The following is a 22870-nucleotide window of genomic DNA, read 5'->3' as shown; positions in this document are numbered from 1 at the left end:
CTGCAGGCAGGGCCGCCTCACTCCCCGGCCGCTTCCGAAAGGATGCTGGAGAAACTGGAGCTCGAGGATGAAGGTAAGCCCTGCTGGGCTGCGGTGGGGATGGGGGAAATATGGGGGTGGGGGGAGAAAGCGGATCACAAGGTGATTGAGATACGCGGACGTGAGGAGGGGGGCTGCTGGCAGATGGGCCGCCCACTATGGTTATTGTGGTCTTTAATAATTATGCCCCGTTAGGATGGAAGGGGAGATCCGGAGGTAAGGCTGGGTCCACCCACCCACCAACTCCCGTCTTACATCTGTCGCATCAGGTGTAATTCTGTTGGTGGGGAAAATCTGGTGAAGTGGTCCTCACCCACCCACCCCTGCCCGCTCTGAAGCTGGACGATTTTGAGGGTCTGTCATAGAGCAGGTGGTCGGAATGGTGCAGGCGGATGTCTGTGTACAGTACCATCCATCAGTTTTCCCGTTGTAAGCACACTCGGGTGGGCTTCCCAAGAAGCCCCTAATTTTAAAGGTATTCTGGCTCAAGGGACCAGATGTTGGGTTGGAATTTGAATTGCTCTGGGGAGAAGAGATCAGTGAATGTGCTGATAAAAGGTGATTGTTAGGTGGAGTTAAAGATGTATCTTCATGTATATTGTATAAAGGGGACAATGAAAAAAATATAATTGTGACCACAAGGGTGCATCTTATAGTTCTATATCACTTCCCATCTAATACAGGTAGAATTCAACTAGCAACCACCATTGGGAACAGAATTTCTGTTGCTAAGCAAGGCAGTTGTGAGTCACACCCAATTTTATGATTTTTTTTTTGCTATAGTTATTAAATGAATCACACAGTCTTTACACAAATACAGCCACCTCCATTGACTTTGCTGCTTAAAAGCCTGCTAGGAAGATCACAAATTGCATAACTCCAGGATGCCAACCACCACCATAAATAGATGCTGTTGCCAAGTACCCAGATTTTGCTCAGATGACCATGGAAATGCTGCAGTGATCATAAATACAAAGACCAGTCATAAGTCACTTTTTACAGTGTCATTATAACTTTAAAGAGTTGCTAAATGAATAGCTGTAAGTCAAGCACTATATTGCAAACTGTAAAGCATGTAAACCTACCAGCTGCTAAGTTTCCATCTGCAGTAATTTCTTAAATAGGTGTAAGATGTTCAAATCATGGAGTGGGGACATTATGAAGAAATTATTTTCATACTATTTAACTTTTTTATATTCCATTCTATTTCATCTTATTCAATTTTTTTAAAAAAATCACAGGTTTTTTAGACCTCATCTGATTTGTTTACTGCTTCTGCGGTTTTTATGCTAGTCATTGACTAATTAACTACCTTGGTTGAACAGTACTCTTGGTTAAAAACTGTTAACTGTTTTCTGGCATTAATTTAACTTGCTAAAAGCCCTTTTAATTCCTTAAGCAATTTGTCTTTGAGGGATATGATGATCAGAAGAACACTGTTCCTTTTAGTGTGCAGTTGTGTCAATTTTCTGAAGTAATGTGAAAAAAAAACTGAGACTGGACAAAGGTAGAATAATTGTGTACGGTACTATAATGAGGAAGAGATAATTAAACAAACCTGGATGCAGAATTTATACCTCTCACTCCTTAGTTGTTCCCCAAGTCCCCTGAAACAGACCTACTTTCATAGAATAAGTATGTTTTATGCCTTGGGTTTACTGTAACCCTCTAAAAGTGTTTCCTCTCCATAAATCCTCATAGTGAATAGGCCTTTTTTCTTGAATGTACTTTAAACCAATGTCCTCCCTCTCCCATAAAAAGAGGCAACTTGCTTCATGCAGTTGCTAGATCATCTTCTGCATTCAGATCTTCTATGGCAAGATGACTTTTTGGGACAAGATGAGACAAAATTATTGAATCAAAATTATTTTTTTAAAAAGTAAAACATTTCTAATATTGAGTGTCAGATGTAACAGATTGCTATTATCCTCTAATGACATGCAATGTTCTGAATTGAGAGCCAGTGTATTAAATCATCTGATATACAAGATTTTTTCTCTATACTTTGTGTAGGCATTGTTGTTAGTTGCAAGTTGTATCTGACCCATCGCAACCCCATGGACAATGTTCCTCCAGGCCTTCCTGTCCATCCCTGGAGTCCATTTAAGCTCATGCCTACTGCTTCGGTGACTCCATCCAGCCACCTCATTCTCTGTCGTCCCCTCCTTCTTTTGCCCTCTATCTTTCTTGGCATTAAGCTCTTCTCCAGTGAGTCCTCCTTCTCATTAGGTGGCCAAAGTATAGGGTATAAGGAAGTATTCAGTTGCATCAAACATGTTATATTGGAATATCTTTTTTTAAAAGTATTGATTCTTTTATATGGTCCAGTTAAACATTGTTTACCAGATTGGAGAAGTAAAGAGGTGAAGGCTTAGATCACATTTCATACTAAGACATAATGTCTTTTACCATGGGTTAGCATGATGTGTGGTTCGTTCAGCCATTGGGACTGATTCAGCAAATCAAGGTTAACGCAAACACTAGCTTAGCATAATGTGTGGACTCAAACACTGAGTTGTTTTAAATTATTTGAAAGCATGAGGTGGGAGAGTCATATTGGAAAGTTAGAATGTTAATTAATTATATACAACTGGTTGTAGATCATTAATTTAACTACAACCAGTTGTATACACTAATTAACATTCATCCATTCATCATTGATGAATTTATAAACAAATCAGTTGCAATTGATTTGTACGGTCCTACTGACCTGTTTTATAACTGTATATTTTATTTCTTAAGAGTCATTTTGTAAAATAACTGGGAAAGATAAAATAGGGGTAGGTACTTTGTAACTTATTTGGATAGCAAATTATTCAAAGCATTAATGCTGAAACTCAAACTTTAAAGCATGAATTTTCTTAGTAACAAATATTAGCCATCTAATTCCATAAGAGTTGATATAATAGACTTAATAAAGATATATCATTAAAAGTCTGCATGATTTGAAGATCCAACCTCATGAATAATGCATTGCAGTAATCCTACCTGGAGTTTACGAGACAAGAGATCAACATGGGTAGTGAATGATATACTTGCTGTTCTCAAAAACAAAACTTGTCTTATAATGTAGAAGCTACATTCCTGTATGCACAGTCTAAAAATCTGTTTTTACTTTGAAATATATGTGTTAAAGTTAGGATAAACATAAATTTAGTGTAGAGCTGTTTGTAGTAATCAGTGAAATTTAATGCAAATAATATGATCTTTGAAATAAGATATAAATAATTGAAATCTCTTAAATATGTAACATGCAAGATTTATTTAAACAAAACATACATTATTTGAAACTCTGGAGACTTCAGAAGGTTTTCTTTGGATAAAGCTAGTTAATTTACTGGATTACACACACACACACACACACACACACAAACACACACACACACACACACTCACTCACTCACACTCTTAGGCCTAACTTTTTATTAGTTCATTTAACAAAGGATTTATTTTCTATTTTCCTTTGAAACATTTTAAGCCCCAAAAGTGATAAATAATGGTCAGAAACACAACTATAAATCAGAGTTATTTTCTTTTTCCACTTCATCCAACTGCTTGTTTAATAAGGAATCTTTTAAATTGCAAAGTAAATTCTGAAATTACATTCCTAAATTAACAGTAAGGAGTAAGACCTACTGGGCACAGTGAAACTGCTTTGGATAAATAAGCAAAATTTCTAAAGGAACTTTAGAAATTCCCTGTGCTAAAATTAATTTAAGTACATTTGGTTCCTAGACCACCTCCTGAAAGCTATTTCTGATGTTGGTTGACTGCTGCTTACTTGAGGAAGTTGTACACAGATCTCACTGTGGGATGACTATAGATGTCACACTCCAGTGGGCAATAAATCTATTAATTGAGGCAGGTGTTTGCTTTTATAAATTACATTTTCTGAGAAGCTAGACATTTTAAATCTTAATTTAGATTATTGCTTTACAAACAGTAAAATTATTGTAGTTGCTGCATTTTGAAATCATTTAGAATATTATAGAGTATTCATTAAATGATTATATTGAAGTATATAAAGTATACTATATGGACCTTGCCCTGAAAAGCCAACAGAAAAATACAAGGAATTTGGTGTTTTGTTGTCTCATTTAAATTTGATATAAGTGTGTTAAAAAAAGGGATATTGGTAGAATCCAAGTCTTAATGTACTTTTGCTGAAAATCTGTTTGTCATTCTAATTCCCACTGGTTAAGGGTAATTATTTTCGGTGAATAGAGAGACATTCCCTCAACTTTTGCCATTTCCAAATTTTATTTTAGAAATTGACTATAGTATTTTCCATTAAATAAGTGTCTTCCAATTATAATTTTTTCATAGAGCCATTTCAGGCTTTTTTAAAAATTTGGGAAAATTTGCTGGTGGTTTTTTTTTTTAAAGTGCTGGATTCAGGTTTAGGGAAATTTATTCATTTTCTAGCATTTATGTCCTTCTCCAGCTCAATCACAGATTTTGGATAACTCACAATGATACAAAACACAAAATCAACACTCAATTAAAACAATTCAGCTTCAGCAGTAAAAGATAACATTAAAAAACAGATTATAGTATTAGTGGCCCCATTTAACTGAAATGCCCAAAGAGCAGCATGACTTTTACAATCTTTTGGAAAACTAAAAATGTGGGCAAGCTAGTCACAAGAAACAATTGATTTCCTATGACTGAGGGCAGGCTCCTATGATAGAGCCTTACCTCTGTTTTGATCCCTACCTTCTTAATTCTCACAGCAGAAGCAAATCTTCATACCTTCTCAGCTTGCACATACACAATGGGAAGGCACCACATTGAAAAGACAGTCTTACCAATAACAAATTCCACTTTCCATAACAGTTCTTCTTGATAAAGTGGACTGACATGCAAAGGTCAGTTGGTGTTTATAGCTACCTCTGTTGGGGCTGTGCAACTTGAATTGGCTTCAGTGCTACTCTAGGTTTGTGTTGAAACACTGAGGGTCATATTCTAAAATTGTGTGGGGTTGAGAGATATTTTATCCTATTTTTGCATCTCTAACATCAGGGAGATCAACTTGACCATTTGATTTATATAGCGGAGGGTATGAAATTTGTCCCTATGAACACCTTAAGCAGAATACCATGTTATGCTTTCTTCAGAAAAGGTTTGCCACTACGGTAATTTCCGTGATTCTAAAACTGACACAGTGACATTTGAGAGATCATAAAGGGGAGAATAGTTAAAAGGTTAAGAGTAGAAATCATGAAAATGATATGTGAGTTACAGAGATAAAAGCCTGCTGCTTGGAAATAACAGAACTGTTGTGCACAGGCAGAGTCCTTTCATTCCATATCTCCCACGAAAAAATGCAGTAATCAGGCTGTTTTTTAGTCAATTGGAAAGCAGAGCCCATAAGCTTCCTGAATTTAACTGTATTAAATACAGTGAACAATGCATTTAAAAATGTGCCCTATTTTCTAATTGCATTATATTTTGCGCATAATGATACCTAATTTAGAGAAATCTGAAATTCACCTCATTTATTTTGATGATATTAAAATTCCTATATTTTAATATATCACATTGCCTTCTCATGGGGGGGAGGGGTGGAATTATCGTCCCAGTGATTTACAAAGTATAAGAACCATTTTAAAATTGTTAGGTAACAATAAAAATGATTTAATGATATAACAATGGTATGATTAAGAAAAGGGACTAATTTCATTACATTTTTATTCTGTTTTTAACTAAAATAATGATCAAAATGAGTAATTTTACAGCATTCCTTGAGCTTTCTGTTTTAATCTGTCTTGAGTAACTAACTTTGCTGCACTGTTGGCTTATATCCATTTCTCTTCCGGACACTTTTAAGAACAAGGAACAGTTAGTAGTATATAAAACAGCATTTATTCTTTGAGGTTTCCTTTTCTAACTTTGTAAGCAAAGACCACACAGGTTTGTTACTGGATATCATTTCTTTTGTTCAAAACGATGCAGATAAAATGGAATAAATTGTTGAAGGTAAGTTGAATGTAGTTTCGTCATGTAAAAATTGGGCTATAAATCCTTAAGTGAAATCAGACCTGTTTTTTTTTTCTATCACTCATTATTCCAGAAATCAATTTATAAGATATTATAAATTTATTCATTTCCTATATTTTTATAATGTGATCCTGTAAGGGGAGGAACAGGTTAGACCATGTTAGCAAAAGATCAGAGGGTCTCTGGTAGCACATTTTCCAAATAACAAATGTTATTAGAACACACAAGTTTTCATGAGCTGCTCCCTTCCTCTGGCTAGGGAACCAACATGGACAAGATGCTAAGGTTGAAAAACATTATGTACAGTCTTTGTATATTAGATAAATAGGAGAAAAAAGAAGGACTAGGGGTGACATGATAGCAGTGTTTCATCTAAGGGGCTGCCACAAAGGAGAGGGGGGATCAACCTATTCTCCAAAGCACCAGAATGCAGGACAAGGAACAATGGATGGAAACTAATCAAAGAGAGAAGCAAGCTAAATCTTTCTAATAGTGAAGAAAATTAGCCAGTGGAATAGCTTGCCTTCAGAAGTTGTGGGTGCTCCAACACTGGACTGGACAGCAATGTTCCCTCTAATTGTTTTTCAGTGTGAGCAGAAAAGTATAGTATTTGAGCGGCACATTTTCATGCCTGAGCATCTGAATTTTTTTCACAGATGTCACCTAAGACAACAACGAAATCAGTATTATTTGAAACTCAAAGTTATGTTTATTCAAGGTACCCGCTTAATTAAAAGTGTGATATAATGTCAGTATCACTTAACAACGGTCCTGCTTAGAACAACCAAAATGTTGGCTCAGAAACTCTGGCATTGAAGCATGCAAGTCTTAAAGCTGTCAGGTTACAAGACCTTTGCACCCCTAACCCTTTAGAAAAAAAAATCCCAAGGGTCTTCAAACCTGACAGCTTTAAGCCTTGTGGAGTTCAACTCCCAGAATTCCTCCTCCAGTCATGTTGGCTCAGGAACTCTAGCATTGAAGCATGCAAGTCTTAAAGCTGTCAAGTTACAAGACCTTTGCACCCCTAACCCTTTAGGAAAAAAAACCCCAGGGGTCTTCAAACCTGACAGCTTTAAGCCTTGTGGACTTCAACTCCCAGAATTCCTCCTCCAGTCATGTTACAGCAACGTCATCTGCATGGATCTGCTCCATCTTCGGGTTTTTTCACAGGGGGCAGGGCTGCCGCTGAAGATGCCAACGAGCCCCCGCCGCCACTAAATAGCTGCTGCCTCCTCCTCCTCCTCCAAAAGCACCAACATATTTGCTGCCCAGCGCTGCAGCCGAGGTGAAGCCTCCAAAGCTCCCGCAGGCGCCCCCGCCCATGGCAGCGGCGGCGGTGCCTCCCCCTCCGCTCGGAGCACCTCAGCTGGGCTCTGGGTTACCCCTGCCGCCGCCTCCACCTCCGCAGTTTTTCAGAAGCCATGAGGCCTTTTTCCCTGCCCCCCCTCCGCCACCTTCCTACTAGCTCCCGCGGCCAAATGGCTCCTCAAAAGCATGGCGGAGGAGGAAGGGGGAGGGGTAACACGGGGGCCAGCTCAGGTGCTCTGCGTGGAGCCTCCACACACAACCGGTGTGCTCCACAAACGTTCCTGCTCACTAGCTCAAAAGCGCCCTCGCTGTTTCTCCAGGCAGCCCTCGCCCCTCCGTCCAGCCGAAGGTCGCTCCTGGCCAAGCAGGCTCCCCGCAGCTGCTCAGAGGCTCGCTCTCCTCCTCGTGGCGCTGTGAAATCCTTGGGTGGCTCCCAGCTCCTCTGCAATACAGGCAGTCCTTGACTTAGCCTCCATGCAGAGCACCTGAGCTGGCCCCCGTGTTATCCCTCCCCCTTCCTCCTCCGCCATGCTTTTGAGGAGCCATTTGGCCGCGGGAGCTAGTAGGAAGGTGGCGGAGGGTGGGGAGCAGGGAAAAAGGCCTCATGGCTTCTGAACAACCGCGGAGGTGGAGGCAGCGGCAGGAGTAACCCAGAATCCAGCTGAGGTGCTCCGAGCGGAGGGGGAGGCGCTGCTGCCATGGGCGGGGGTGCCTGCGGGAGCTTTGGAGGCTTCACCTCGGCTGCAGCATTGGCGGCAAATCCGGCAGTGCTGTTGGAGGAGGAAGAGGCAGCAGCAGCTATTCCCCTCAGCTTCGGGAGCCTGTGGCAGAAATCACTGCGCGCAGTTTGAAACGGCTGCGCGGCGTTTTCTTGCCACGTGCGCAGCCGCGCACCTTAGAGGGAACAGTGCTGGACAGTCACTTGACTCAAATTGTATAGTGTCGCCTGCTTGAGCAGGGTGTTGGACAAGAAGACCTCCAAGGTCCTTTCCAGCTCTATTCTGATTGACTACCTGTACTCCCAAATAATTTGAACTTCTCTAGACTAGTCATATCCAGTTCCTACAACTGTTCTTCATATGTTTTAGTCTCCAGGCCTTTAATCATCCTAGTAATTGCTCTTCTCTGTACTTTTCCCAAAATCTCAACATATTTTTTGTAATGCGGTGATCAAAACTGGATGCAGTATTCCAGGTGTGGTCTTATTAAGGTTTTATGAAGCAATACTAACACTTTACGTGATTTTGATTCTGTGCTTCTGTTTATAGAACGAAGGATTGCATTGGTTTTTTTGGCTGCTGGCTCATATTTAAATTATCATCCACTAGGATTCCAGGGACTCACTCATAGTTACTGTTTTTGAGCCAGGTTTCGCCTAATGTGTACTTGAACCTTTGGGTTTGCTTCTTCAACTTACAATCATAATGCCATCCATTTATAACCAACATGTGGTTGTGTTGATTATAAAATGGGATACCCACATGACCAGCATGATTTAACAACCTTTTTTGCAGTGATCATTAACCCAATGGTTTGCTATGGGATGGTTTTGCCAAAAACCAGAAGCAAATGCTCGCTTTTGGCAAAACCATTGTAAAAGGCAGTCACGATCCTGCAAATGGTTATAAAAGCAAACCGAATGCTGAGCATCTAATATGCAGTTGTGTCTTTGAGGGAGTGGGGTGGGGTAAGAAATTACAGAACTGGATTTTAAGTATCCCAGAGAAGTCCACTGTAACTTCATACATGTATGCATACCTACACATTATACATAATAAGAGTTTGCATGGTTGCATATCATGTGTCTTTATAGTCATTCCATGTTCATTCTGTTTCGTTACTGTTTATGGCTGGAAGGAGAGAGGGAAGCATCATCTTAGAGCTTTTTATTAGCTGAAAAGGCACTTGATTCATTATGACAAGTTTTGATACAAATTCTTATATATATACAAGTATTCTTGGCTAATGACCATTTTTCCAGAAACCTTTTAAATTTGAATTAGGAAACTTATACTAGTTCTCAAAATTATGGCTTTGCACCATCCCATGATCTCACAATTGCCATTTGCAATCTTTACTGCACACATGACAAACAAAATCTCTTGGCATAAGCATTTATTATTGGGAAATGTTTTTTTTTAATGGAACTTTTCCATGTCTATGTTGAAGCGGTACAGCTTAATCTGTTATTTTTGTAGATAAAACTTTTAAATATTGTTTGGACTTCAATTATTTCCTATTTAGGTTATATGCTTCCCTTTTGATTTGATCCAAACCTGTGATAGGATGTAGTAGAGCAAAACAATAGCCAAAATTACTTAAGAAGGTTGAATTGGATTGGTATTTGAATGGAAGATAACCAAGAGAAACCAGAGTTGCTGGTTAAATTGTGAAGTAAAAAAATAATCTTGAAGAAAATTATTTCTCTAATGCAGGGAAACTGATAACTTGTCCATGTAGTTTGCAGAGAAAAAAAGTGATTTATGAGTGTTTTCATGCTTATGACTATTACAACATCCCCATGGCCACAATGAAAATTTGGATGATTAGCAACTGGCATGTATTATATTGGTTGCAGTGTTCCGGGGTTATGTGATCACTTTTTGCGACCTTCTAAGAAGCAAAACCATTGAAGACATAGATTAGGTTAGGTTAGGTTAGGTTAAGTTTATTTATAGGCCGCCCTTTTCCCTGAGGGGACTCAGGGCGGCTTACAACTTATATAGGAAGGGGAAACATACAAAGACATATAGGACAATACATAATTAAAAGAGTAAAGCAACATTCATTCAACATTCGGGCGGGGATGGAATATAATCTTTAACCCCAGGCCTGACGGGATAGCCAGATCTTGAGGGCTGTGCGGAAGGTCTGAAGGGTGGTGAGGGTACGAATCTCCACGGGGAGATCGTTCCAAAGGGTCGGAGCTGCTACTGAAAAGGCTCTCCTCCGCGTAGTTGCCAGTCGACACTGACTGGCAGATGGAACTCGGAGGAGGCCCAATCTATGCGATCTAATGGGTCGTGAGGAGGTAATTGGCAGGAGGCGGTCTCTCAAGTACCTAGATCCACTACCATGAAGGGCTTTGTAGGTGGTAAGTAGCACCTTGAAGCGCACCCGGAGATCAACAGGTAGCCAACGCAGCTCGCGGAGGATAGGTGTTATGTGGGCGAACCGAGGTGCACCCACAATCACTCGCGCGGCCACATTCTGGACTAGCTGAAGTCGCCGGATGCTCTTCAAGGGCAGCCCCATGTAGAGCACATTGCAGTATTCCAGCCTAGAGGTCACAAGGGCCCGAGTGACTGTTGTGAGAGCCTCCCGGTTCAGGTAGGGTCGCAACTGGCGCACCAAACGAACCTGGGCAAATGCCCCCCTGGTCACAGCCGACAGGTGGTAATCAAAAGTCAGCTGTGGATCCAGAAGGACTCCCAAGTTGCGAACCCTGTCTGAGGGGTGTAATATTTGACCCCCCAATCTGAGTGATGGAACACTGGCCAAATTATTGGGAGGAAAACACAACAGCCACTCGGTCTTTTCCGGGTTGAGTACAAGCTTGTTAGCCCTCATCCAGTCTCTAACGGCTTCCAGACGCCGGTTCATCACGTCCACCACTTCATTGAGTTGGCATGGGGCGGACAGATACAACTGCGTATCGTCCGCGTATTGGTGATATCTTATCCCATGCCTCCAAATGATCTCGCCCAGCGGTTTCATGTAGATGTTAAATAGTAGGGGGGACAGGACCGACCCCTGCGGCACCCCATATGTTAGGGGCCTAGGGGTCGATCTCTGCCCCCCGACCAACACCGACTGCGACCTGTCCGAGAGGTAGGAGGAGAATTACTGCAAAACAGTGCCACCCACTCCCACCTCCCGCAGTCGTCGCAGAAGGATACCATGGTCGATGGTATCGAAAGCCGCCGAGAGGTCAAGGAGAACTAAGATGGAGGCGTGGCCTCCATCCCTGGCTCTCCAGAGATCATCGGTCAATGCGACCAAAGCGGTTTCTGTGCTGTAACCAGGTCTGAAGCCGGACTGGAATGGGTCTAGGTAGCTGGTTTCCTCCAAGGACCGCTGAAGCTGGGAGGCCACCACCTTCTCAACAACAAAGGGAAGGTTGGAGACTGGACGGTAGTTGTTAAGGACGGCTGGATCCAGAGGTGGTTTCTTCAGGAGGGGTCTCACCACCGCCGCTTTAAGTGCGGTGGGGAAGTGCCCCTTCCGAAGAGAGGCGGTAATAACCGCCTGGATCCAGCCCCGTGCCACCTCTCCGCTGTTGGCAACCAGCCAGGAGGGGCAAGGGTCCAGTACACAAGTGGAGGCACTCACAGCTCTCATGGCCTTGTCCACGTCCCCTGGGGCAACATCCTGAAACTCAACCCAGTGATGGTCTACCGAATTATCCACCTGTGCCTCGGCTGGATCTGCAGAAGTGGAGTCCAAATCCGACCGAAACCGAGCAACTTTGTCCGCTAAGAACTGGACATAGTCTTCAGCCCTACCCTGCAAGGGGTCCCCCGTATCCCTCCCATAGTTAACATAGTTAACATAGTTAACTTCACCTAATAACTGTAGCAGGAAAAGTCATAAAATGGGACAAAACTCATTTAACAACTGTTTTGCTTACCAAAATAAAATTTGGGCTCACTTGTCATAAATTGAGGATTACCTATATAATCTTAACTGGGAAACAGAAAAGTATTGAAGAAGGCCATAATACATCACTTCCATATTACATTAAGCATAAGTACACAGAAATGAGTATGCTCATCAGGAAGTGAATTCAATTCAGTAGGATCTTTACCTTGTAAAATATTTGCAAAATATGAAAACCGTTTAAATTAAAATTCTGAGCATTGTCATAAAAATGCGCGGTGGGAGGGAATAATACAATACTTAATGCAGAATTTGGCCAGGTCATTGGATTAAAGATTTGCTTCAAATAAAGATGCAGACTGTTTCTAAGTTGACCATGATAATAGACACCAGTGAAATTAGAGGGCCAGCCTAGACCAGAAACTAGGATTAATTCCTTTGGGGTTGATGGTGGGTGAGATTCACTGTCAGAAGAGCAATACCATATACTATTATTATGCTGGAACTGGGTGTAGCTTCTGAACAATAGTTGAGGAATAGCCTAGGAAATACAACTCTGCAAATAATGCAGCAGCTTCTCAGTCTAGGACCCCAACATGGCCCTGAGCATGGCCACTGAGGCTACAAAGAATGAAGAAAAAAGAGGCCAGAGGCAGAAAGAAATAGTGTAGAGCAACTCTCAGAGATCTCATCATTAAGCCCTATTTGGAAAAAGGTTCCCAGGAAGGAGGGTGGAGGGAGGAAGATGGAATGCCATCCTTCTCTCACCACAACAGGAAAAAGGAAGTGCCAGTGATAAACTTACAGGCCCAAGTCCAAACAGTGGTGGTAGAACCCAATATTGTTTACAAACTGGTAACCTTAATGTTTGGATTACTGAAAGGCACAAGCTAAACAAGCTTACCCTTTGAGTCAAGAGGATCCAGCTACTGCAGACTGTTTTGGCCAAGTTGCTGAATATGGCACCTGGCATGGAATGCTGTGTATTTATTGAAGCAACCACATTGGCTTCCACTTTAATACTAAGCAGCATTAAAGATTGTGCCTATGATGCATAAGGTCATAAACATTTTAATACCAGGACATCTAATGGACAGTCTTTGCCATTGCAGAGCTGAAATTGTGTGCTGGGGATGGGGTGGGGTGAATTGCTGCTGCTGCTTTTACTTAGAGCTGCAGAATGTGTTACCTGACCTTGTACCTACTGAAAAAGTTTTCCTTGAAAGTTGTGAATTGTTTGTTGCAAATATTTCAGGTGCCAGCTGAGCATCTGATTGTACTCAGGCCTTCTCTGCTAATGTTAAAAAGTTACTGTTTTTGCTTCCATTTTTCTTCTCCTTCCCTGTTACCTTGAATATTTTCATATTGTTTTATATGTGAGTGCATGTGTGTATAATACTTTATAGTTATTTTGGATTTATGTGTTGTAATACTTTGCTTTCAGACTTAAGATGTTATCCACCATAAGGATGACATTTGCTTTAAGAATTGGATGTTACAATGCCCAATATGGTACATGAAGTAATGAGTATTTTATTAGAACATTACAAAAGAAAAATCTGCTATGATTTCACTCAGTTGTTTGGCATACCAAATATAACATATCATGGTTAAGGAGGAAAAATGAGGATTTATCCAGCCCATCAAGTAGAAGAATGTGGGTTAGACAGCATCACCACCGGATGGATTTGTAACTGGCTGACCAACCGCACTCAACATGTAGTTCTCAATGGAACTGCATCTACATGGAGGGAAGTATGCAGTGGAGTACCCCAAGGCTCTGTTTTAGGCCCAGTACTCTTCAACATCTTCATCAATGATTTGGATGAGGGAATAAATGGGGAACTCATCAAATTTGCAGATGACACCAAGCTGGCAGGAATAAGCCAACACTCCAGAAGACAGGCTTAAGATACAGAAGGATCTTGACAAACTTGAACATTGGGCACTATCTAATAAAATGAAATTCAATGGTGAAAAGAGTAAGATTCTACATTTAGGCAAGAAAAATGAAATGCACAGGTACAGAATAGGTGGTATCTTGCTCAATAGTAGTAACTGTGAGAAGAATCTTGAGTCCTAGTGGACAACCATTTAAATATGAGCTAGCAATGTGCAGCAGCTGCCAAAAAAGCCAACACAGTTCTAGGCTGCATAAACAGACAGATAGAATCAAGATCACGTGAAGGGTTAATACCACTTTATAATGTGTTGGTAAGGACACACTTGGAATACTGCATTTAGTTTTGGTCGCCACGATGTAGAAAAGATGTGGGGACTCTAGAAAGAGTGCAGAGAAGAGCAACAAAGATTATTAGGGGACTGGAGACTAAAACATATGAAGAACAGTTGCAGGACCTGGGTATGTCTAGTTTAATGAAAAGAAGGACTAGGGGAGACATGATAGCAGTCTTCCAATATCTCAGGGGTTGCCACAAAGAAGAGGGAATCAAGCTGTTCTCCAAAGCACCTGAGGGCAGGACAAGAAGCAATGGGTGGAAACTAATCAAGGAGAGAAGCAACTTAGAACTGAGGAGAAATTTCCTGACAGTTAGAACAATTAATCAGTGGAACAGCTTGCCAGAAGTTGTGAATGCCCCAACACTGGAAGTCTTTAAGAAGATGTTGGATAGCCATTTGTCTAAAATGGTATAGGGTTTCCTGCCTAGGCAGGGGGTTGGACTAGAAGATCTCAAGGTCCCTTTCAACTCTGCTATTGTATTAATTTAATATATAATTTTTTGTACTATATTTCAGCATTTTTTAAAGTAGAAAACCCAAAGTAATCAGTTATAATTATACTTGTATGATGAATCTGAAATATCTAAAAAAGATTATTACCCTTTACAAATTTAATGCAAATACATCTATTTGGCAAATAATATGCTATTACAGTATTTTACTTATTACTATGATTTTTATAGTCAAATTAATATAGCAAAGACTCAGTGTAAGACCTGTCTGTCTGTCTGTCTGTCTGTCTATTTATCTATTTATCTTTGTTTATGCTTCATGTTTTCACATAGTTTTGCTTTCATTAATGGGATAAGGACTTTTGAGGGGATAGCAAAAGCATAATATTTGATGTCTGGGAATTTACGGTTTTAATTTTTCAGATGGATTTTTCCTCTTCCAGGCAGCTTCTAGAGCTTGGTCTAGTTTCTAGAGCAGTGATAGCTAACTTTTTTCTCCTCATGTACCAAAATCATGTACACATGTGCCCACAACCATAATGCAATGGGCATTGCTCCTCGTGTGCATGTGTGTATGAACCTCCCTCCCACCCCCGCACATGTGTGTGACCCCCGTTTGCCCTGTTTTGGGCCTAGCAGATCTCCCTGAAGCCTCCTGGGACAAAAACAGGCCATGGGGGGGGGACTGCAACCCCCAAACCCCATTTTGGGCCTAGCAGGCCTCTCTGAAGCCTCCTGGGACAAACAATGGGCTGTGGGGGGTGCCTCATCCCCCCCATGCTCCCAACCCATGCATGCACGCATGACCCCCCACGCACCCAAAAATCAGCTGGCCAGTGGGAGGCGCACGCATATGCGCAGTGGAGCTGAGCTGGGCAATGGCTTGCGTGCCCGTAGAGAGGGCTCCACATGGCACACGGTGAACATAGGTTCACCATCACGGCTCTAGAGGCATTTGGAATTTAAGGAAAATGGATAGGGAGGAAACCTAAAGGAAATCTTTTGGTAAATAGTCTTATCTGTCCCTTAATAGTCATTGCTATTGAGGTAACTGTGGAATCTGCCTTGAACACAAGTTGTGAGTTATTATAATGAGTAAATCTCCATAGCTGGCACTATTGTATTAATTTTTTTAAGGGGATTTGTTTTGTACAGTATTCTACATTCTCAGTCTACAAATTACATAGTGATTAATTTAATTTTAAATAATAGTAGAGGGAAAACTGGAATTGTCCCACTTAAAAATCTTTTGTCTAATCTTTGGAGGCTTCCCAATCTGTCATGATAGTTACCTTTTTGCACATTTTAAAATATGTTAACTATATATAAAAAGTTTCTGCCTACAGGAGCTGTTAACAGTGAAACCACCAGAGTCTAAGGGTTACAACAGGCAAGATAGATGCAGGTTCTTGGATTTTTCCCACCCTGCCCCACCCCCAACCCCCTTTCATATTTTTTTTCTAAACTAATTTAGCCCTGTTTTAGATATTGCATTACAGTTTTTGGATGTTCCCCATCAGAATGACCAGGATTTGAGGGAGGATCAATTTCTTCCTTCCTATTTTTTACATATTAATATAATGTCATCAGAGATGGTATTCAGCAGGTTCTGATCAGATCTGGAGAATCGGTAGCAGAAATTTTGAATAGTTTGGAGAACCGGTAAATACCACCTCTGATTGGCCCTGCCTCTATCTATTCTCTGCCTCCCGAGTTCCAGCTGATTGGGAGGGAATGGGGATTTTGCAGTATCCTTCCCCGGCCACACACACCACACATGCGCACAGAACTGTAGTAAAAAAAATTGAATGCCACCACTGAATGTCATCCTATGATAATTGAATGGATTTTGAATACAGCATGAATAAAAACGGAAGTAGGACATACTTTGATTTTAAAGAAAAGTTACCTCAGTAGCAGATTTCTCCTCTGAAAAGTTTGACCAGGATGGCTGCCTGCTCTTCTCCATATGACTGGCAAGATCCAAAATAAGTAAATGTAAAACTCTTTGAGGCAAAAAATTATGCAACTGATACAAACCTCAAATATTGCCAAAAAAAAACTTCCTGGAGTAAAAGGCATATAAAGCAGCATTTCCACACTCTGTTTGGAATTCAGTTTTAGTTTCTCTAGCAGTGGCAGAGACAAAGTGGTTTCAAGTGTGAAGGTGACTGACTGAGTGGCAAGCAGACCTGAACTTAAAAGTTTTTCTCCTAGGTATAGACAGTTGCTCACCTCTGAAAATCTTTTAGCTTAGCTTGATACAGTGTCTTGCCATTGTCTCTTTTACAGGGAAAATGTAAAAAAAGCTTCCCTGTTGCTCTTATACATCAAGATATTCTGTCATAGTCCTTTACTGCCCCCTGTTAACAGAAATATGGAGGACTCACTTTTGATGCAAGGCAAATGATCAGGGATCATAGAAGAAAAGCATGTAACATTTCCTGTTAGACTCAAGATGCTAGAATTACTAAATAAATCATTCTATATAGTCCTTCACTTATTCATATTTATATTTCATATTTCTAAACCACCTATATTCTCCCAAGAGGGTGTACAATATAACATAACTGATAAATATATGAATGTATAAAATTAACATTAAAATTAAAATTAAACTAGGGTTAAAAAATTAAAATTATAGAATAATAAATAAACATCAAAAGGGGAAAAAAATCATAGGATGGCCATTTAATGTTGGATTATTACAGGTAGGGGGGGACTGTCAGACTAATCAGCCCCATGATTGGTTGGTCTTTTGTGCCCCATGTGCAAGATCACAGAGCCAAGTGTTGATCTCTTTGCAGAAGACCAAGAGATTGGTGGTTTTCCTCACCTCTGGGATCAGGATGTTCCACAAGGCAGAGAAGTCCCTCTTCTTAGACCCTGCCAGTTAAAATTCTTTGACTGATGTGATCTGCCTGATTGAGTGAGACAGGCTGATGAGATGGGGCAAAGCACGTTCTATATTCTATAGGTAACCTGGTCCTATATCACATAAGAGGTGATGGCTTGCACTTGAATCGGACCTAGAAACAGACTGGTACCTAGTACAATTCATGGACCAAGGGTGTTATATGTGCCCTTCCTCAGGCACCCAGTATGGCCCACATGGTCCCACTGTGCATCAGCTGAAGCTCTTCAGGGGAAGCCTCATATAGAGCACTTTGCAATGGACCAACTGGGAGATAAACAAGGCATAAGGAACTGCACGTAGAGCTTCCCTATCCAGGAAAGGGCATAATTTGCAGCTCAGAAAAACACAAACATTTTTCATTTTCTTTGGAATCCATTCTCCAAATAGGACGTTAATGCAAGGATTTAATCACTACAATCACATTTGGGGCGAAATCCAGCTTGTTCTATTTGGATTAGAGATTTTACTGCTAGGGCTATTCTGTTTAACACAAATCTTTCTAAAAGTTTGCAGGTGACACAGAGAAGAGCAATTGACCTGTAACTTTGTGGTTACTGGTTTCAAAATTGCAATAATTTTGCTCTTGAATATCGGAGTATAGTATGGTACTAAAAAAGGCAAGCCAATGCTTAGTTGCTGGTCTACAGTTCTGCAATAGCTCTGGGTGCATGCGATCAAATCCTGCAGCTTTTATAAGAACAGACCCCCTCTATTTTTTCTGGTGTAAATGGGCATGAGTATAAAGCATTAATATAATACACTACATTAAATAAGGATAAATAATTGCTAAAGTCAAAATTTTGATTTTCCCATTTTGATTAAAATGGGAATGGAATCAGACTAGTACACATTCATTCAGCTTACCAGAGATCACTGGACTACAGATTTCAACTGTAAGAAATCAATGAATTGTAAACATTAATCCAGAGTTAAATAAATAAGCAGACAAGATTATGAGATTCCCCCTCCCCTTTTTTTATATTAGTTTATGTGTCCATTCTGTTATATTTAAATCAGATGTTTCATGGATGACAGGTTACCAATCTAATGTGGTAAACTAAATACCTTAACCTATATACATTTTACAGTATAATTCATAAAAGCTGGTCATACTGAGTAGTGGCTTATGAGAATTATAGTTTAAAGCATTTAGAGTATGTTTGAAAAAGAGTGATAACTTTTTTTCTAAAACATTATGTAAAAAGAGCTGCAAACATGTTGAAAAATACTCTACACTTTTATTTAAAATACTATCAAGATGAACAGTATTTTTTACAAAATCTTTAAATATTTTCTTACAGCTGTTGGTGAATCAGAAAGTGATATCTACATGCGATTCATGAAGTCACATAAGTGTTACGATATTGTTCCAACAAGCTCAAAGCTTGTAGTTTTTGATACTACACTACAGGTGAGTTCTTATTTAGGGGATTTCTTTCTTTGCAGTTAGTTGTCCGGTGTCTTTAATAAACAAAAAGAAAAATGATAAAAATCTTATTAGAGGTGACATTAGTTCATATTGGAATATGCTGGTACCCTTTTCTGTTGTAGCTTACAAGCACAAGTTCACTGTTTGCTAGATTATAGCCAACATAAATCTTGGGAAAGTGCAAAAATCCCTTATCTACTTCCAGTTCAAAACCCATCAAATTGCCCCAGAACAGCATGGTCTAATCAAGTAGTTCATCATCATCCATAGGAAAACAGCACATGTTGTACACTAAGCTATGTTTTATTTCAGTGTTGGTATGCTCAATACTGAATGCTCAATTTATGACCATTCGTTCAGCAATCATTATGACAGCACTTAATTGAATGACCAGTAGTTATGACCAGTGATTGCATTTTGAGTGCTACTTACTTGCTCACATTTATGAATGGTTAGCATGATCCACAATTAGGTGATCTCCAGTACAATCTTTCCCGATGGCTTCCCCAGAAGCTGGCAAGCAAATTTGCAAGTCCCTGGGATAAGTTGCCCCCCCACACTGTCCTCTGTCATTAAATCCCATCAGCAAATCTCATGGAACCTCGGGTGATCAGAATATGTTTGTACGTAGCTGCTCGGAACGAGGCTGTCTTCCCTGACCATGCAGGTGAGGCACCACTGTGGGGGCTCGTTCAGCGGCTGCTGGTGAGCCTGGGGCCAGATAGGAAGCTAGGTGACCCCAAAACGCCACCAGAGAGTTTGTAACAGCTCCGGAGGCTCCTAAAGCCTTTTTCCGACTGACAGGCAGTCCCCAGTGCCGTTCCAAGCCGTGTGGCGGCCATTTTGAAGTTTAAAAAGGACACGAAAAATTCTTGGCCATTTGACTTGCCGCTGCCTGTCTCCTTCTGCAGATCGCTGCTGGGTGGGGTTATTTAAATCGAGGACCTTGTTCTCGGTCTCCAGGCAAGTTCCCCCTTCCCCAAAAGGACTGGTTTCAAGCGGCTACAGGATTTTTGGCTTTGAACTGGCCATATCCTGTTTGACAGTGCGGATCAGCGGGCGCATTGAACTTGTCAAAAGCACCATTTTGACCTGCTGCAGACCCCACCCCCACCATTGTTCCCGGACAGAGACCAGGACATTAAGACTTAATTGACTGACTGCCATTTTAGCCTCATAACTGTCCCTCGGTGTTGGCCAAATTGATCCAGCTACTATGGCTTCCACCAGCACAGCTGAAGACATCAATCAAGCAGGTCCTTCCTCCCCTAAACTTAGCAGGCCTGCTACCCAAGGGCAAACAGCTCAAACCTAAGGAGATGTCTAAGGCCTCTCAGAGGCTAGCAGAGAGGAGCCGGAAAGCTATAGAGAAGCAAATCCAGAAGGGCCAAAGACTTGCAGGGCCTCCTCCTCCTCCTGCAGAGGTTCCCACTGGGCCCCTTGGCCTCCTCTCCATACAGAGATTTCACCATCTCTGGCAGAGGAAGGGGACATCGATCTTTCCTCTGACCCACCCAGGGCGTCCCCGGGGTCCCCAAGTCCTTCCCTAGGGGGGAATTCAGTGCAGGAGGCTGGTTCCCTCATTGATGAGGAAGACCTTTCCTTGTTTGCACCTAGGCCCAAGGGCCACAATTTGTCCAATGAAATGCAAGAAATCATTGCTAACGCGATATCTCAGGACATTGCTGAGGGAATGAGATAGCTACGCCACAGCCTACCTCGCCAGGCATGACCCAAGCCTGGAACTCAGGTTTCAGGTTCTAAGGACCGGGCAGGGAGGTCATCCTCTCTAGCTTCCTCGGCCGTAAGCGAGGAGTCCGAAACAGAAGGAGGGGCTCAGGAGACCCTGGATTTGTCTGAGGACAAAAATCCTGCTCCTGATCCGCCCGCCTTCTCTGGGTTGTTCAAGCCCTTGATGTTCAAAGCCATCCTCACCAAAGCCAGGGCTTCTTCCATTCAGATGGGTCTCTCAGGCCAGCCTAATAAGGAATCCACAGAGCAAAGCAGTAAGGAGGCTTCTAGATCCCAGGACCCAGGTGCTGGCTTCTTCAAGGAAAACGCCCCTCCCCAGCTGTTGCCAGCCCCTCAGCTGTTCTTGGATGTCATCCAGTGGCAGTGGGCTCAGCTGGGTTCAATGGCCAATCTGAGAGGGGTGGACAAGAAGCTTTATTCCATGGGAAACAGCATTGAGGATCTCTTGAAGCTTCTTCTGGTAGACAATCCCATAGTGGCTTTGACTTCCAATTCTGTTCTTCCAGCTGCTGGAAGGACTTAAAGCAGAGGACAAGAGGGTGGAAAAGGCCTGCCATAAGACCCATCAGGTCACCGCATGGGACATGAGGGCCTCCTCTTCATTCTCTTATTTCAGTAGGGCATCCCTCTTCTGGCTCTGTAAGCTGCAATCCAAATTGCCAGCGAATGACACCAGACCGCTAGGATGTCAATAAAATCATTGTGGCAGTTGAATACTCAGCTGACGCTTCCCTTAATGCCACCAAATTTTCTTTGAGCTTGATTCCACAAACTTTGAACTCAGTCCTTGGGCAGCAAGCTGAAGTTAACCCATGCTTGGACACTCCCACAGTGCCTAGAGAATGACCGTTCAGGTAAGCCAACAGTCATTTTCCATATAGCTGTAAAGAATTGGGCTTTCATCTCTCTTGGATGCCATCTACAGGGTGGGGCATAACCTTTTCCTAGGGGGTCACAGCAACACTTGTAATAACAACACAAATAATTCATACACCATTCGAAAGCCCATCAAAAACTGAGTTTATTGACACGATTTAATAGTCAGTATGACCACCATTAGCCCTTCGAACAGCATTCAAACGAGGTGGATAAGAACACAACAAATCTTCAAACAGTTCCGTTCGATTTTCCAGATTTTTCAACACAGTTTCCAAATTCATTCTCAAAGTTTCAACCGAAACAAATTTAACATTTAATAGCTCATTCAATTCAGTTTTTTATGGGCTTTAAAATGAGGTGTCGATATTCGGTTGAAACTTTGAGAATGAATTTGGAAACTGTGTTGAAAAATCTGGAAAATCGAACGGAACTGTTTGAAGATTTGTTGTGTTCTTATCCACCTCGTTTGAATGCTGTTTGAAGGGCTAATGGTGGTCATACTGACTATTAAATCGTGTCAATAAACTCAGTTTTTGATGGGCTTTCGAATGGTGTATGAATTATTTGTGTTGTTATTACAAGTGTTGCTGTGACCCCCTAGGAAAAGGTTATGCCCCGCCCTGTAGTAGTGGATACCAAAGTTGTATTTCCCGGAAAAGATTTGAAGAATTTGAACTTGAGAAATCAGTTTATTGAGTTGTGTCTCAAATCACAGCATACATACAGTTGCAATCATTAAAAAGAGTGGAAGTTGCCCTCAAAATCTATAATGAACTAACTTTTTAAAAATATAATTCTGTGAGGGGAGGAAATGAACAACCAGAACTTCCCAAAAAGCAGCTGTTGGATATATAATTCCTTTTCTATAGTAATAGACGAGCGAAGTTCTTCCAATTATGCCCTCATTTTGTGCATGAAAAGGCAGTCTGCATTTTCTTGGTTTTCTGGTCAACCAATCCGTTTTAAAAGTGGAAGAGGGATTGTGGAAGCAAGGAATCCATCTTCCTTGGAGTCAGAATGTCACTGGAGAAATGGCAAATAAGTTAGGTAGACAGTCTTCAGATACAGAGTTATGGAGCTCAACAGATGATAACCTTTCTGCTGCAGAAAACAGCTTTATGGATGAGACCTAAAAATATTTTATTATGGATTTAGAAATCAGAGCCAGAGGATAGCAGTTAAGCATACTTCAGGGTAAAAGTGGTTTTAAAATTGACAGCAGTTCCCATAATTTTTATTTTAGGCTGCCCAACA

General features: G+C 41.3%; 1 protein-coding gene across 10 annotated transcripts in view; it reads left to right on the top strand.

Moving 5' to 3' along the window:
• The window catches only part of PRKAG2 (protein kinase AMP-activated non-catalytic subunit gamma 2), a 222275-nt gene that overhangs the window by 171880 nt on the left and 27525 nt on the right, over positions 1 to 22870 (top strand). For 6 of the 10 annotated variants that reach the window (XR_015696311.1, XM_014076026.2, XM_014076024.2 and 3 more), the window contains 3 exons: positions 7 to 73; positions 723 to 782; positions 18858 to 18967. Coding sequence is in view for 9 of the 10 variants with exons in the window: in XM_014076026.2 (XP_013931501.2) it covers positions 7 to 73; positions 723 to 782; positions 18858 to 18967 (237 nt within the window). In the remaining variant the exon portion in view is untranslated. The remainder of the gene's footprint in view (positions 1 to 6; positions 74 to 722; positions 783 to 18857; positions 18968 to 22870) is intronic. The other 4 variants (XM_014076025.2, XM_087712451.1, XM_087712454.1 and 1 more) reach the window with 1 other exon arrangement.

This window comes from Thamnophis sirtalis, unplaced genomic scaffold (assembly GCF_051295495.1).
Source record: "Thamnophis sirtalis isolate CommonGarterSnake01/CBP01778 unplaced genomic scaffold, rThaSir2_p1.2 scaffold_4, whole genome shotgun sequence".
NCBI lineage: Eukaryota > Metazoa > Chordata > Lepidosauria > Squamata > Natricidae > Thamnophis > Thamnophis sirtalis.
Note: the sequence above shows the minus strand (reverse complement) of the source record. Positions and strands in the feature narration are given on the sequence as shown.